The sequence below is a fragment of the Rhinichthys klamathensis genome, unplaced genomic scaffold (genome assembly GCF_029890125.1).
Source record: "Rhinichthys klamathensis goyatoka isolate OS25496 unplaced genomic scaffold, OSU_Roscu_1.1 h1tg000165l_1, whole genome shotgun sequence".
Classification (NCBI taxonomy): domain Eukaryota; kingdom Metazoa; phylum Chordata; class Actinopteri; order Cypriniformes; family Leuciscidae; genus Rhinichthys; species Rhinichthys klamathensis.
The window spans coordinates 2,178,119-2,194,261 of NW_026606697.1; the positions used below are offsets into that span (position 1 = coordinate 2,178,119).

Genomic DNA, 16,143 nt, shown 5'->3' on the forward strand with positions numbered 1-16,143 from the left:
ACCACAGTGACCCTCAGTAATGTGTGTGTGTGTGTATATATATATATATATATATATATATATATATATATATATATATATATATATATATGTTAAAACACTGTGGTATCAAATGTTCACAGAAATTATAACCTGTTACACTGTTAATTTGTGCAATTAATTTAATTTGTACATTTGAATTTAAGTTGTTATAATACTTTATTATTCTTTATGTCTTTATTATTATACTATGTGTTACAAGCTTTGGCAATATTGTAATATGTACAGTCATGCCAATAAAGCAATTTGAATTGAATTGAATTGACATACAGACAGAAAGATAGAGATAGATAGATAGATAGATAGAGACAGACAAGTAGACAGATAGACAGACATACAGATGTGGAGCAGAAGGGCGTTTATCTATCAGTGATCTAAATCATAATCATCATCAGACTGGAGCACGTGAGCAGTCAGCGCACCTGCTAAAAGGCTGTTCCCACATCACCAGTTTTTAAGTCCTGCTCAGCAAGAGACCAATCACACTCACGGGTGCATGAATGAACACGGCCATTCACAAAGCAGGAGGTGTGCGTTTACTCATGGCCAAGCTAATGATTTTGATGAGAAACACATTTGAAAACGCATCCTGTGCAGTTGAGTGATGCTGACAGATGTGAACTGACACCAAAAATGAAACGGGCTCATCAAAATTCCTGTATGATTGGGAACTAATTGGAAACCATCACAGGTATTACATGAGAGGCGGGGGTTAACGTGCATCCAGTGCATTGTCAGCATTCTGCCATGGTAGAACACCTTTCTAAAGAATCCCTGCACACCTGCACCACCTTGGCTCTGGGCATACAGTTAGTATTTGTCATGCTATTCGATCAGTTGTTCCCACGGAGGAGGGAGGAAGGCACATATTTTCACCAGCTTATAGGCAGGCTTTCGTCTCAGCGAACAAAGTGTAACTAGGATCCTGAAAAAAAAAAAAAAAAAAAAAAAAGAGTGGGACACCTAAGTCGAGAATAGCAGCTAAGAACTGGCATCTTAACCTGTTGCTCGGGACAGCATTGCGTGTAAGCATGCAGAACATCGGGACAGACAGACAGACAGACAGACAGACATACATATAGATAGAGACACAGACATACAGATAGACAGACACAGATAGATAGAGAGACAGACAGACAGACATATATAAATAGAGACAGACATACTGATAGACAGACACAGATAGATAGAGAGACAGACAGACATATTTAAATAGAGACAGACATACAGATAGACAGACACAGATAGATAGACAGACAGACATTCAGACACACACAGACAGATAGACATATACAGACAGAAAGATAGACAGAAAGACAGTGTGTGTGTGTGTTAAAACTGTGGTATCAAATGTTCAAACATGATCTAATTTGTTACACTGTTTATTTAAATTTAAGTTATAATATGTTCTTCTATTATTTTGATGTTTTTATTATTATTCTATGTATTTCAAGCTTTGGCAATATTGTATTATTTACAGTCATGCCAATAAAGCAATTTTGAATTTCAGACAGACAGACAGACAGACAGATAGGAGACACACACAGACAGATAGACCGATAAATAGATAGACACAGACAGAAAGAAAGACAGACAGATAGATGAAAAGTCACCTTTGTCATCACAGGAATAAATTACATTTAAAAATATATTCAAATGGAAAACTATTATTTTAGATTTTGTGTCTTTTCAGTTTGATGTATTGCCTGACATTGTCAAACATGGACAGTCATTTAGGCCTCAGTGTGTATGGAGATATGAAGGGGCAACAATGTTTTGGATGTTAAAGAATTTGCAGTGTGTCTTCTAACTGCTCAAAGCACTTGGGTTTGCTGTGCGAGTGTGTGTGTGTGTGTGTGTGTGTTTGTGAGCTGTGAAATGGAGGGTTGCGTGCTGGGCCAGTGTGAAACGCAGCACAAATGCACGAGTCTGCGTGAATATGAGAGCAGCATTAGAGTCTGATCTGAGACCAGTCATGCACTCTTTCTTTTTTTCTGTTCTACCAACTAATTTCTTTTCTCTGCCCCTCAACACAGGCCTGTTTGTGTGAGCAGATGACTTTTCCCATTTTTTTTAATAAATAATATAATTTAAATAAATTATTATAATAGATAAATGATGAAACATTATTTTGTTCATTCATAAAACACATGCATCACCACTGGATTTTCTCAAATCTTAATGCCCATTTTGCGGTACTTTTTTCTTTAATTTTTTTTTATTAAATCGGCTTTTTACTCTGACTGACGCAAATCCTCATCTACTTTTTTTATTAGTAAAATATTACATAATTTTATTATTATTCTAGTTTTAAAAAGTAGTAAGAATGTTGAAAGTTTACATCATTTATAAAAAAAACCTATGTATATATATATATATATATATATATATAAACTGTTAAAATTCTTTGCACTCATTTTTTTTAGTATTGAATTTTATTAAATTAAACTTGATTTAATTATGAAGATTTCCTCTTGGTAATCACCCGAGTCTTCTGCATTTTTACATCATCTTTCAGCTGGCATTTTTATTACTATTATTTTGATTAAGGTGCTGGTAATGGCCATCAGTGAAGCAGGACTAACTCAAATACATTCATTGACCTTTATGTTTTAGTGTGGGCTTTTCTGAGGCTTAGAGAAGGCGATAGAAAGATGTCACATGGACACTTCATTTACTTTATGCGGCGTAGGGTTAGCTGTAATAGCTGTGTGTTTGCCTTTGATTTACTCAAACTTTATATGATTTTTGTACAGAGAGGAGTCCTATCTAAGGTGCTCAATTGAGAAATTAATGAGGATAGTTTGAGCTTTAACATAGTGGACAGAAACTTACTGGACAGTATTCTTAATTGACCAAGTGAATGAGGACAGGATGCAAAATGACTAAAATAACACCATAAAAGTAAGTCTTCTGAAGCCATAGTAGCTGTGCGTAATGAGCAGATTGAAATTTAAGCAGCATTGTCACAATGTTTTAATATAATGACTATTATAAATCTTTTTACTATTTCGAGCAGCAATTTTAGAGGCATTAGTTAAACGTATTATGAGATCATGGCAGAGCGGATGGCAGCGGTTTCCAGCTGAGGTGGCACAGCCTTGGCGCCACTGCTAATGCTAACGGAGCACTGAGCACAAATACCCGATTAAGATGTAAATGTATCCATAATTGGAATGTAAATTCTTACATTTGGATGAAGACATCAACTGTCAAATAGCCATGCCATTATATCCCTTTTTTACCCTTTCATACACATCATCATTTCTTGACGCTTCCCTTCAGTTTTTTTGTGTTTTAGTGAAGGCATATAATATTCTCAGTTCATTTTCCGTACCTTTTGTTTGGTTTTGTGTTTTTATTTCACCCGTGTCTGATACTTTTGCTCCTGTGGGATTTGGGAAATTTGCGTATGAAAATTGCGTTTCGTTTGGTGCCAGTGTTTTGATTGTGCATCCATTACTTCTGCTGAATATTCCTCAATGCAAATAAGCCCAGACCCACCGAAGAGCTACATGTATCTGAGATAATTAATTTCCCTTTGAAAGCCAGCTGAAAACGGGAAACCCTGCCAGGAACAAGGAAAAAAATTAGTGTTCATTTAGGGTTTTTTTTTTTGGCAGTGGACAAATTAATAGTTTTTGCCCCAAACAATATGGCCACCTAGGGATATCTGCTTTATTCCTTGCTTCAAGTGCTTTTGGCCCGGGTGGACTGGTAATCAATTAACCATGCCGACTGACATTAGCATGCTAATGTTTCTGTAAACAAGGGTCAGACTGGCTAGACTAACGCCATCGAGCTTTTGCCTCTTTATTGGTGGGGTGAGGTGTGTTGTTGAGTCTGACCATGCTGTTGATCATGTGAAGATCAGTTTTCCATTCAAATGTCTTTCAGCTGTCTGTACTTGGGTGAGTTTCACAAAGAAATGTAAAGGTCATATTCCCCCATTCAAGAAAACAAGAAATTACATTTTGCATAAAGAATATGAGCGATTTTTTGCATTATGACAAGCATTTTTGAAAGGTTCTTTTTCTTAATATTTGTATTACAGTAATGTTAAATTAAATTGCATTTTTGATTATTTTTGCTTTTATACAATACATCATGGTAGTATATGTTCTAATGGTTTACATTCTTTCTGATTTATTGGAAAATTATCTATTATTGAAAATATGGGGAGTAGGAAGTATATAATAGTAATGTGTGAATTAAAAATATCTTACCAACCCTAAACTTTTGAATGGTATATATGTATACCATTCAAAAGTTTAGGGTTGGTAAGATATTTTTATGTTTTTGAAAGAAGTCTCTGCTGCTCACCAAGGCTGCATTTATTTGATCAGAAATACAGTAAAAACAACAATATTGTGACATTTTACAATTTAAGATATCTGTTCACACAACAAAGAAAACAAGGAAATTGGAAAGATCTCTGCCCAGCGAAATATGTATAAAATAAAGAAAATTATTAAAAGTTTATACTCATAGCACTTATTTTCCAATCCGATTGAACTTCTAACCTCAAAACCAAATGCAAACCATAAGAAATCCAAACTATAACACTCCTATTTCAAATCTAATGACTCCTTAAATAATAAAAACGTAATCTGCAAGATGGGCCATATTCTTAATAAAATGTGAATGTTTGGCATAATCAATTATGTCGTGAACACTAGTTAATAATTATACTGAGGTTATGTAGAATTAATCATCCCAATACGCAAGTATCCATATGTATGCGTGTTTGATTCTAGCAATGGTTTACCAATCCAGAATTCACAGCAAATGTGCGTGATTGCAGCAGTGTGCATGTGAATGGGGGGGATGGGACGAACTGGAGGCACGCCAGGGATAGGTGAGCTGTCACTGGTCATTAACATCATCACTGCCACGACACACGGAAGCAGGGAGGCTGGGGGAAGTGGGCGGAGATTGTTTGGCCATAAAATGCAAGTGTGATGGAAAACTTGCTCTCCTACCTTTCTGAACTGCCACATGGGAAACCCAGGCACGCAAACAACTTATATCACAATAGTTAATGTCGAAAGGGAACGCACACCAATACAATAATGTACAAATGAATAGCTGTCAAGTTATTCATGGTGACTGAGGGCGGAAAATAAACTGATTGCAAGTACAATTTTAAAACAAGATGATAAAGAATATGGTTTCATGGATGCAATAATATATGTCATGGTCAGAATTATTGACACCCTCCTTGGTTAAATATGAACAAAGAAGCCTGTAAAACATAAATCTGCATTGTTAATCCTTTGGAACTTTGGAAATTCACATGAATCCAACTTCTCATTGAAGTAAAAGAATTGAAAATGTGGGGAATATCACTTTATGAAATAAATGTTCTTCTCTTCAGTTCACCTCACTCATTTTCTATAGGGTTCAGGTCTGGGAACTGGGATGGACACGGCAGAAGCTTCATTCAGTGACACATTTTTGTGTTGATTTTAATGTTTGTTTTGGATCATTGTCCTGATGGAAGATGCAACCACGACCCAATATAAGATTTCTAGCAGAGGCTGTCAGGTTTTGATTTTTTATCTGTTCGTATTAGCTAGAATACATGATACCATTTATTTGAACAAGATGTCCAGGACCTCTTGCAGAAAAACAGGCCCACAACATTAAAGATCTAGGAGTATATTTATATTTAACTAAAATTGTAAATATGAATGGGAATATACTTCAGAGATATTTTAGTCCTAAGAATTTCTAGGTGTGTCAATAATTGTGGCCAACGTGTTTTGGAGAAAAACATTTATTTCATAATGTGATTTTACCCCCAATTTAAATTCTTTTACTTTAATGATAGGTTAGATTTTTATGAATTTCTTAAAAGAAAGATCAGAAGGATAAACAATGCAGATTTATTTTCACAGCCGTCTTTGGTCATATTTACCAAGGGTGCCAATAATTCTGTGAATATATATAATATTTTGATTATATAAAAACTTTCTTAAAAATAAAAACTTTCTTTAAAAAATTACTCAACAATAGTTTATCTAATAACAATTATTTAATAGGCCAATATTTCATTTAAATATTTAGATTATATATAAAGTTTTCCTAAACTAAAATAATATATACAAAACATATTTAAATTAAATTTATCTTTAAGTATAAAGTTTTCACAAACCAAAAATAGTTTTTATGATGGTAAAAAAGAAGAAGAAAATATTTGGATAAAACAACCATATTGCAATGATTCAATCATGTACATTTTACATTAAGGCTTTAGCGGTGCTTGAATGTAATTTATCAGTTGAAATGTGACATACTGTAGTCCCGCCCTTGTCCCAATACCACTGTCACTCAGCATTACTCCTCCTCATTAGCTACGATGGGAAAGTTTGTCTAAAGCAGAAATAGCACAGCTTGGCTCACAGTTCACAAAGCTGGGGTCACAAAACCCTGCCAACACAGGACTGGGATTCGGTCTCAGAAACATTCTTTAATATGGATCAGGACCCTCCCATTTTGACTCATGAATAATCTATTAATCTACATTAAACTGCATTGAGAACTCATTAATATGCATTTCCAGTGACCTCGGTCATCTGTTTAGGTTTCATTGAAAAGCAGCCAGCTGTAGGTGCCAGGGTAAAGAAGATGGTCATAAAATTCATCAAGTTTTTATGACCACTTACTCAATGACTGCCTGTTTAAAGGTTTTGATTTATGCAACCTTTAGAAGAACCCTTCCTATCCATATTCAAAGAAGAAGTAGAAAAAAAGGGAGGACAAAGCAGCCCAATAATTCCTCCTTTCAACATTAAAATCTTAAAAAACGTCATCATCAAGTATATAATCACTGATAACCAGGGAGTTGGAAATGTACATAACCAGAGGCATTAATTACCAACTGCAAATTCTCAAAACCCCTCACCTGCAAAATATTCTTTATGATGCACAAAGCTATTTTTACTATGTGGACAGAGTTCAGAAACTAGCTGTCAGATGAAAGAAAGTACTGTGAAAGCCCTTCAAGAGTGTGGGAAAGTTATTTTTAGCAGCCATGCCAGAACCGACAAAGACTTCTACTCGGTCATCTTCTGCTCCGGATCAAAATTCCACCTTTGAACCGGCCGACAGTGGACCAGGTGGGGGTGAGGAGGACTTGCTGATGATGGCAAGTTTAGCTCAAAGTTTGTCGCTGGCTTTTTAAAGTAAAGCAGTGCACCTCTAAAGACTTTTACTTTATTTCTATACAATAATTGCAACATATCTGCTCAAATATTCCAGGAGCAGAGGGAAGCGGAGTCAAATACCAACTGTTTAACAATTAAAAAAAACATCAGTCTAACTACACATGATTTAACGGTTACCACTTCTGAGCAAGAAACTTTTCAATCAAGATATTATGATCTGATTATCACCCAAGTACACAATCCTTGTCTCATCCTTGCTTTTATTTACATCATTTTCATAAAATAGGGTATTATGTTCAGAATGGCACACTGCCTTCTATTTTTTGAAAGAAAGTAGTATGCAGTATGCATACCATTAACAATATGCACATGCATGCCCTAGAACATTTGCCAAAATTTGTCAATGCAAAGAAAACTACGCGGAATACTGTATTATGCAATGCAATGTGCTTGGCTTGAACTTTAATTTACAGTGTAAAAACTAACCTGAGGCAATATATACCGAATTTTAACACCTCTTTCTAGACACCACCTGCTAAAGTGAACATGCAACATAATGAGGTAATTCGACAACATATGAAACTACTGTACATTAATGTTGAGGGAGAGGATGGGTGTACAAAAATTGTTCCAGATGCAAAGAGATTTCCATCACTTATCTACATTTGTTAAGCACATGCAGCTGTAAATGATACATATTTACATATATATATATATATATATATAACACTTGTTTTTGCCCCCATTTTTCATGAGCTGAACTCAAAGATCTAAGACTTTTTCTATGTACACAAAAGGCCTATTTCTCTCAAATATTGTTCACAAATCTGTCTAAATTGGTGTTAGTGAGCACTTCTCCTTTGCCGAGATTATCCATCCACCTCACAGGTGTGGCATATCAAGATGCTGATTAGACGGCATGATTATTGCACAGGTGTGCCTTAGGCTGGCCACAATAAAAGGCCACTCTAAAATGTGCAGTTTTACTGTATTGGGAGGTCCGAAAACCAGTCAGTATCTGGTGGGACCACCATTTGCCTCACGCAGTGCAACACATCTCCTTCGCATACAGTTGATCAGGTTGTTGATTGTGGCCTGTGGATTGTTGGTCCACTCCTCTTCAATGGCTGTGCGAAGTTGCTGGATATTGGCAGGACCTGGAACATGCTGTCGTATACGCCGATCCAGAGCATCCCAAACATGAGCATGCGAGTATGCTGGCCATGTAAGAACTGGGATGTTTTCAGCTTCCAGGAATTGTGTACAGATCCTTGCAACATGAGGCCGTGCATTATCATGCTGCAACATGAGGTGATGGTCGTGGATGAATGGCACAACAATGGGCCTCAGGATCTCGTCACGGTATCTCTGTGCATTCGAAATGCCATCAATAAAATGCACCTGTGTTCGTTGTCCATAACATACGCCTGCCCATACCATAACCCCACCGCCACCATGGACCACTCGATCCACAACGTTGACATCAGCAAACCGCTCACCCACACGACGCCATACACGCTGTCTGCCATCTGCCCTGTACAGTGAAAACCGGGATTTATCCCAGAAGAGAACACCTCTCCAAAGTGACAGACGCCATCGAATGTGAGCATTTGCCCACTCAAGTCGGTTACGACGATGAACTGCAGTCAGGTCCAGACCCGGATGAGGACGACGAGCATGCAGATGAGCTTCCCTGAGACGGTTTCTGACAGTTTATGCAGAAATTCTTTGGTTATGCAAACTGATTGTTGCAGCAGCTGTCCGGGTGGCTGGTCTCAGACGATCTTGGAGGTGAAGATGCTGGATGTGGAAGTCCTGGGCTGGTGTGGTTACACGTGGTCTGCGGTTGTGAGGCCGGTTGGATGTACTGCCAAATTCTCTGAAACGCTTTTGGAGAGACAGCTTATGGTAGAGAAATGAACATTCAATTCATGGATAACAGCTCAGCTCTGGTGGACATTCCTGCAGTCAGCATGCCAATTGCACGCTCCCTCAAAACTTGCAACATCTGTGGCATTGTGCTGTGTGATAAAACTGCACATTTTAGAGTGGCCTTTTATTGTGGCCAGCCTAAGACACACCTGTGCAATAATCATGCTGTCTAATCAGCATCTTGATATGCCACACCTGTGAGGTGCATGGATTATCTCGGCAAAGGAGAAGTGCTCACTAATACAGATTTAGACAGATTTGTGAAATATATTTGAGAGAAATAGGCCTTTTGTGTACATAGAAAAAGTCTTAGATCTTTGAGTTCAGCTTATGAAAAATGGGGGCAAAACCAAAACTGTTGCGTTTATAATTTTGTTCAGTGTATATTCAAATGGCCCCAAAAAACAGTCAGTTTCTTAATTGGTGTTCTGACAGCAGCTGCATCACAGCATGCATCACAGTAAATTATTTCATAAAGCTATATCTGTAAATGGTTTTATATTGTTTTCAAAACTCTTACGTGCAATAGCGAGAGGTCGTTGATACATTTCCTACGCAACAACATAAGCCAATCATTTTCTGCATGTTTTCTTTTGTGCAAAAAACTTTATTAAAATTTTAAGTTACAAATCTATGTCAATGCAAAAAATCCACCTCATGACCCCTTTAATTTATTTCAAAAAAAGAAAACGTGTGCTGAACTCAAACTTTTGAACGGAAGTGTAAATCAACACTCAAATGATACAAAATTAAGTTATTAACGTTAATTTACATGTTCAATGTCCTATCATAAGTTACCCATCAACAATTAATTACAGTAATAATTTCTCTTACATTTAATTTAAAACTATCCAAAAGCAGATACTTCACTGACTTGGAGAAAAGAGCAAAAGCTTGCCTAGTTAAATAAATAAATAAATAAATAAATAAATATGGGGGAAAAAAATGATATTGGCCACTGCAAAACTCATACTGGTTAACCACCAAAACTAACTCTCCAAAAACTTTAGTTGGATCACGGCAACAAGGCCCAACCAACCATACCCAAATACAGCACAGGCTGGCCCAGACAAAACCAATCAATCAAGATCTTGCCGCAGGAGCAGAACCTTCAAAACTAAGACGGGACAACAAAAAAACAATTACTAAAGGAATGCTTGTGTGGTTATGAAAAGTTATAGAACCAATGTTCTGACATATCACCATAAATAAGTCCACACAAGTCTTAAATATGCCCTCACCTATTAAAAAAAAAGTCTGCTGATCTTTCAAGATTGTACCTCCATGAGCCACGGCTAATTTTACCCAAATCTTGGGTTGAAGATCATCTGACCTCACCTCTAGAAACTCCAACACCCTCAAGGTGTGTTTGGCTCAAGTTTGGGTCAGGGATCACTCTAGGGTAAGTATAGTTTAATCACATACCTCCTACATTCCAGTCTGAATCCTCACCCCACTCGTTGTCGAGCGTTCAACTGGCATGCGTGCGTATGCGTGAGTGTTTGCTAATCACAATTTTCCTCATAACCCCTCTCTCTTTCTACCTGCCGGAACAGGGACAGAGGTTAATTCTGGCTGCAGGGCATTCTGGGCAATTGACTGCTCATCAACCGCCAAATGAACTTTACCAGTCAGTCAAAGACAAGCAGCCAAAATGCTCCTCTGGGTAGATGAGCGACAGCATGTAGACCCAGCCTGCATTAATAACATTACAGCACAGCAGCTCACTTCAACAGACAGGCAGAATATCAACAATCTCTCTCAAATCACGCTTGGCTATATTTGCTTTCGAGAGTTGGGAAGCAAGATTTACTCTAAATGTTTAACAAATGAAAATGTAAAAAAAAAAAAAAAAAAAAACATACTTAAGCTTCTTCAAAATTATTATTATTAAAACATTAACTTTAGTTTGGTAATTTTAGATTGTATTGTGTGTGTGTATATATATATATATATATACAGTATATATATATATATATATTAGGGCTGTCAAATGATTAATCGTGATTAATCACATCCAAAATAAAAGTTTTTTTTACAAAATATATGTGGGTGCACTGTATAATTATTTTATATATATAAATACACACACATGCTTGTATATATTTAAGAAATATTTTCATGTATATACTGTATATAGATTTATATATAATTTATATTATATATAAATATAAATATTTTCTTTATAAATAATATTTTTTTCTTAAATATACATGCATGTGTGTGTATTTATATATATACAAAATAATTATACACAGTGCACCCACATATATTATGTAAAAAAACCTTTTATTTTGGATGTGATTAATCGTGATTAATCATTTGACAGCCCTAATATATATATATATTAGATTCTTCTGATGCCTTATTTCACTTGAAGCAAGACTGAAGCGTTAGCATGAAAGCATGATTTTTTATTTGATTTAAAAAACAAGAAAAGTGATGATGATTAATCATCAAAATAAACCACCATCTTATCGGTTATCCGCCATAGCAAATATAATTATAACACATGACCCCAAATTTCTATATCAGTGCATCCCTAAATCATGCATTTCATTAGCAGTATACAAGAAAGTTTCATGCAAGTTAGGAAAGATTCAGCCTAATATTTCAATTTGAGGTTTCCACATGTCTTGCATGGTTTCTATGTGTGAAAACTCATCTTTCGTGGTCATGTTGCCATGACGCGACTAATCTTTGATTGACGTGTGCACTCTAAACGACCTGACTGACACACACTTGGCCTGCCAATCACATTTCAAATACAATCATTAAAACACCGATCAGACCTGATTCACACTGACTCATCTTAAAGGGAAAGGTGAAGAGCATGTCTTTCTTTGTACGAATGAAGGTAGGAATGATGGCATGGCTAGCAAGAATGATGTCTCAATGTTACCAGCGAGCTGGCGTCAATGGGGCCATATCATAATTCAGAGGTTCTGAGTGCCAAGAAACACAAAAAATCAAGAAAACTATTCTTCATTATATGACCTTTTTATAGTAAATACAGTTGGTAAACATACATAAACAATTTGTGTCTCTCAGTCAAACCTTCCCATCACGACTGCGTCAGATATATTCATGAAATGATGGCCGAGTGAGGCATGTGGTTTGAGCGCACACACGCTACCAACAGCCCCGCAGGGAAAACTCACTGCATGAATTTAGTTTCGCCCAGTGTAAACTCTGCACGGCACATTTGTTTGTGTGCGTGACAATGTATTGGTGCAACATTATCTATCAAAGACCTGTCTGTGCTGTAGGTCTAGATTGGAATGGTAAGATCGAATGGGGAAAATCTCTCATGAAGACAAGTCACTATCTCTTCCTTTCACTGATATTTTTCACATAAATTTTTCCTGAGAAATTCTCAACTGCTAGTTTGCCATGTCCCCTTCATTGTGATGTCATCACACCTGACATAGTGAGAGCTCCAATTAAGAACACATTGTCATAGTATCTCATTTCTAACTATTCATTTAAATAGTGTAATTGTCCGACAAAATTTGTGAAATAAAATACAGTGTTTCTGTCAGCCCAAAAATCATGGGATCAATTCTCAGGGAATGCAATAACTGATAAAACACATACCTTAACTGCAATACTGTAATACTGTTTAGGGTACACTCTAAAAAAAAAATCACTGGGTTGAGCTTTTTGGGTCTTTTTTTGGGAGTTATTTTTTCAGTGTTTGGGTAGATGTAACAACCCAGTGGTTGAGCTATTTATCAAGGGCTTGTTCCATCCTCTTTAGGAGAGAGCAGTTCTCAGTGCCATCGAATTTGTGCATTTCTTCTGTAAAATACAAGTTTGTGTACATTTTATTTTATCTATAAAATCCTTACTGTGCAGTAAATCATGTCATTTTATGTAAAGCAACATACAGGAATGTGAGTCACCTAAATGAGTGTTAAATCGGTCTATTCGCGTGCTTGAAACTTTTGATGCCTTGGGTAAAGATACTAAATCTAAATACTTTGGATGTTAAATATGTCCTCAGTGCTATTCATTGATAGTTTATGGGTAGGTTATGGACTCAGTGGCAGCATATTTCAGCTTATTTCAGTTTGAAACGCAGGACGGCGGTCTAAAGTTACGAGAGCCAGCTCCGTTAAAGGTTTGTTAAATGGGTTTAAATGTAGGCAATAGCCCAATTTGATGGGTAAAATTAGCCCAAGATTGCGTCCTAGATTTACCCAGCCCTTAGGAATCGAACCCTTGACCTTGGCTTTCTAACACCATGTGTTTGAGTTACGAACTATCCTACTATCCTTAAAAGGGTTGTGTCAAAAGATCAGGTGAAAAGATGTTAAGGTATATTACACTGCCTAAAAAAAAATACACACAAATTCTTCAGCGCTGCTACAACACAAACCTACATTTGAGCCCTTCCACAAACTCAAAGTGGTCGGCCCATTAAACAGCCATTGAGGGAAACCACCTTGACTTTTATTGACCCTATAAATCTAGTGAGGAGTGGATGAGAGGTCTCTGCCTTAGACAGCGTTTAAAGACAAAGACTACTGGTCCTTCTGAGACAATAGACTTCCTGCTTAACTATTAACAGCTTCACCAGTGATAACTTAATTAGGGGCCAATGATGGGGCTTCAGTAAGAGCCTGGGCCCTTTCATTTGTGTCCACTTGATGGACAGGCACTCATTGGTTGGAAGTGGATGGAGTGTGTGTGTGTGTGTGCTGAAGACTTAAAAAAAAAAAAAAAAAAAAAAAAATAAAAAGGGACAGAATAAAGACTCATTGTAGCTTATTTGGGAATTTTACTAACAAACAAGTTTCTAAGTTTTAACAGATAATTTCTACTGACAATAGTTACAGTGTTGGGGGTAACGCATTACAGGTAACATGAATAATGTGATGTAATCAGATAAACTAGTAACTAGTAAAGTACGTTTAAATGTACAACTAAATATCTGATTTACTTTTTTAAATAACAAATAACTTTATTATTCACATTTATTGACCGACACCTCTTCTGTACCCATGTTGAGATAAATCTTGAGTAAGTGCAGAGGTGTTGTGTGTGTGCTGTAAAAACATGATTGTTATTGTAGTTTTAGAATAAATGTGGGCATTTACTCATCTAACTTACACAAAAACAGATTAAGTATTCCTCAAAATGAATAAAAAGTCATATGCAAACTCAGAATACTATGCAAACCTGCAATAATCAAATACGTTAGATAATACAAATATACTTGTATTTAATCTGACATTAATAACCAATGACTTTGCTGCTGACTTTTGATGATCCAATTCAACCATACCAATAAGCAAAAATGATATTAGATAAACATCACATTTGTGTTTAATTTTGTTTCTTTCTGTTTTTGCTGTCAAAGTGCCTTTACATTTGCCAAAAAGAGAACTATTGTTTTTTTTTGTATTAAACAAACTAACAAGCAAGCCCAGCCAAGGTGAAAAAAGTTGCAAGTTACATAACATTACTTTCCATAAAAGTAACTAAGTAACAGAATGAGTTACTTTTTAGGGAGTGACGCAATATTGTGTAACATTGTCAGAAAAAAAAAGTTACTTTTAAAAGTAAAGTATTACTTTCGAAACAATTTTTGATCGGACCTGTTTAAGTGCCATATAATTCCCAGTGAAAACAAGTTGCACACATTAAAGAAAGTGTATTTATGAGACTTCAGAAAGAAAATCTCAAAGTCTTTTAAGGTAATTCTTTGAGGTCTAACATCTCTAGTCTAAAATCAATATTCAACCTTTCAAATTGACACTCAATAGCTGAGGAAAATAAACAGGAATTAGTGAAGCAGAGCTAATGTGGACATCGATTCATAATCATGACCTCTTAATATGTGCACTGATTCGAGAGACACGGGGGAAGAAAAATAAAATTAGCAATTAAAAGAAATGATTTCTTAGCACCTAGTAACGTCATACTCTTCCTATTCGCCACGAGAACGAACAAACATTAAGATAAAAAAGCTGCATGAATATATATTTATAATATATATCTAAAATATCATTTTTCAAAGAACCTTTTTAAATGTATCTGGTGTACTGTGACATTATTGTGAACTCACCTCAATTGTGAACTGCTTCCTCTTGAGTTTGAAGGCCAAGTCTTTCGTATCGGGTACTTCACATGACAGACAGTTCAGATGAGGCAACTGACGAACATGCAGGAGACCTGAACAAACACAGAAGACATTAACAGCGAATCATATTACTGTGTAAACGTGCTAGAAACACATACTGTCAGAGATATTCAAAAGTTTGGAGTCAGAAAGATTTTTAAAATATTTTTGAGAGATGTTTCTTTTGCTCACCAAGGCTGCATTTATTTGATTAAAAATACATTTCAATATATTTCAAAATGTAATTTATTGCTGTGATGCAAAGCTGAATTTTCAGCATCATTACTTGCATGATTAAGGATCATGTGTCATCAGTGTCACATGATCCTTCAGAAATCATTCTAATACGCTGATTTGCTGCTTGAGAACACACACACACACACACACACACAAATAGTGTAGAATTTACTTTTTGAAACAAATTTCACTCAGAAATTGCTAAGAAATTGCTTACAAAGTAACTACAAGTGGCACATTGAATTAAATGTGAAATTTTGAAGTAAAATGACTTCTCCAAAAATACTCCAAAAATTACTCCAAAAAATTCAAACTTCGAAAAATAATGTTAATATTATTTGCTTAATTATTCTGATAAATATTTTGTGGAAACCGAGATAAAAATTTTTCAGGATTCTTTGATGAATAGAAAGTTCAAATAATGACATTTATTTGAAATATAAATATTTTGAAAAATCATAAATATCTTTACTGTCACTTTTGATCAAATTATTGCATCCTTGCTGAATAAAATCTTACGCACTGCAAAGATTTGAACGGTAGTGTAACCACTGTAGTGCTTATGGGGATAATTTTTAATAAGCAAAAAACTGAAACTGCACTCAAAATCCATTTGGCAGGACATTTCAACGAACGGGC

General features: G+C 35.8%; 1 protein-coding gene across 2 annotated transcripts in view; it reads right to left on the reverse strand.

The window, feature by feature from the left end:
• Positions 1–16,143, reverse strand: part of elp4 (elongator acetyltransferase complex subunit 4) — an 86,331-nt gene that overhangs the window by 28,082 nt on the left and 42,106 nt on the right. For both annotated transcript variants that reach the window (XR_008807803.1, XM_056259194.1), the window contains exon 9: positions 15,214–15,320. Coding sequence is in view for 1 of the 2 variants with exons in the window: in XM_056259194.1 (XP_056115169.1) it covers positions 15,214–15,320 (107 nt within the window). In the remaining variant the exon portion in view is untranslated. The remainder of the gene's footprint in view (positions 1–15,213; positions 15,321–16,143) is intronic.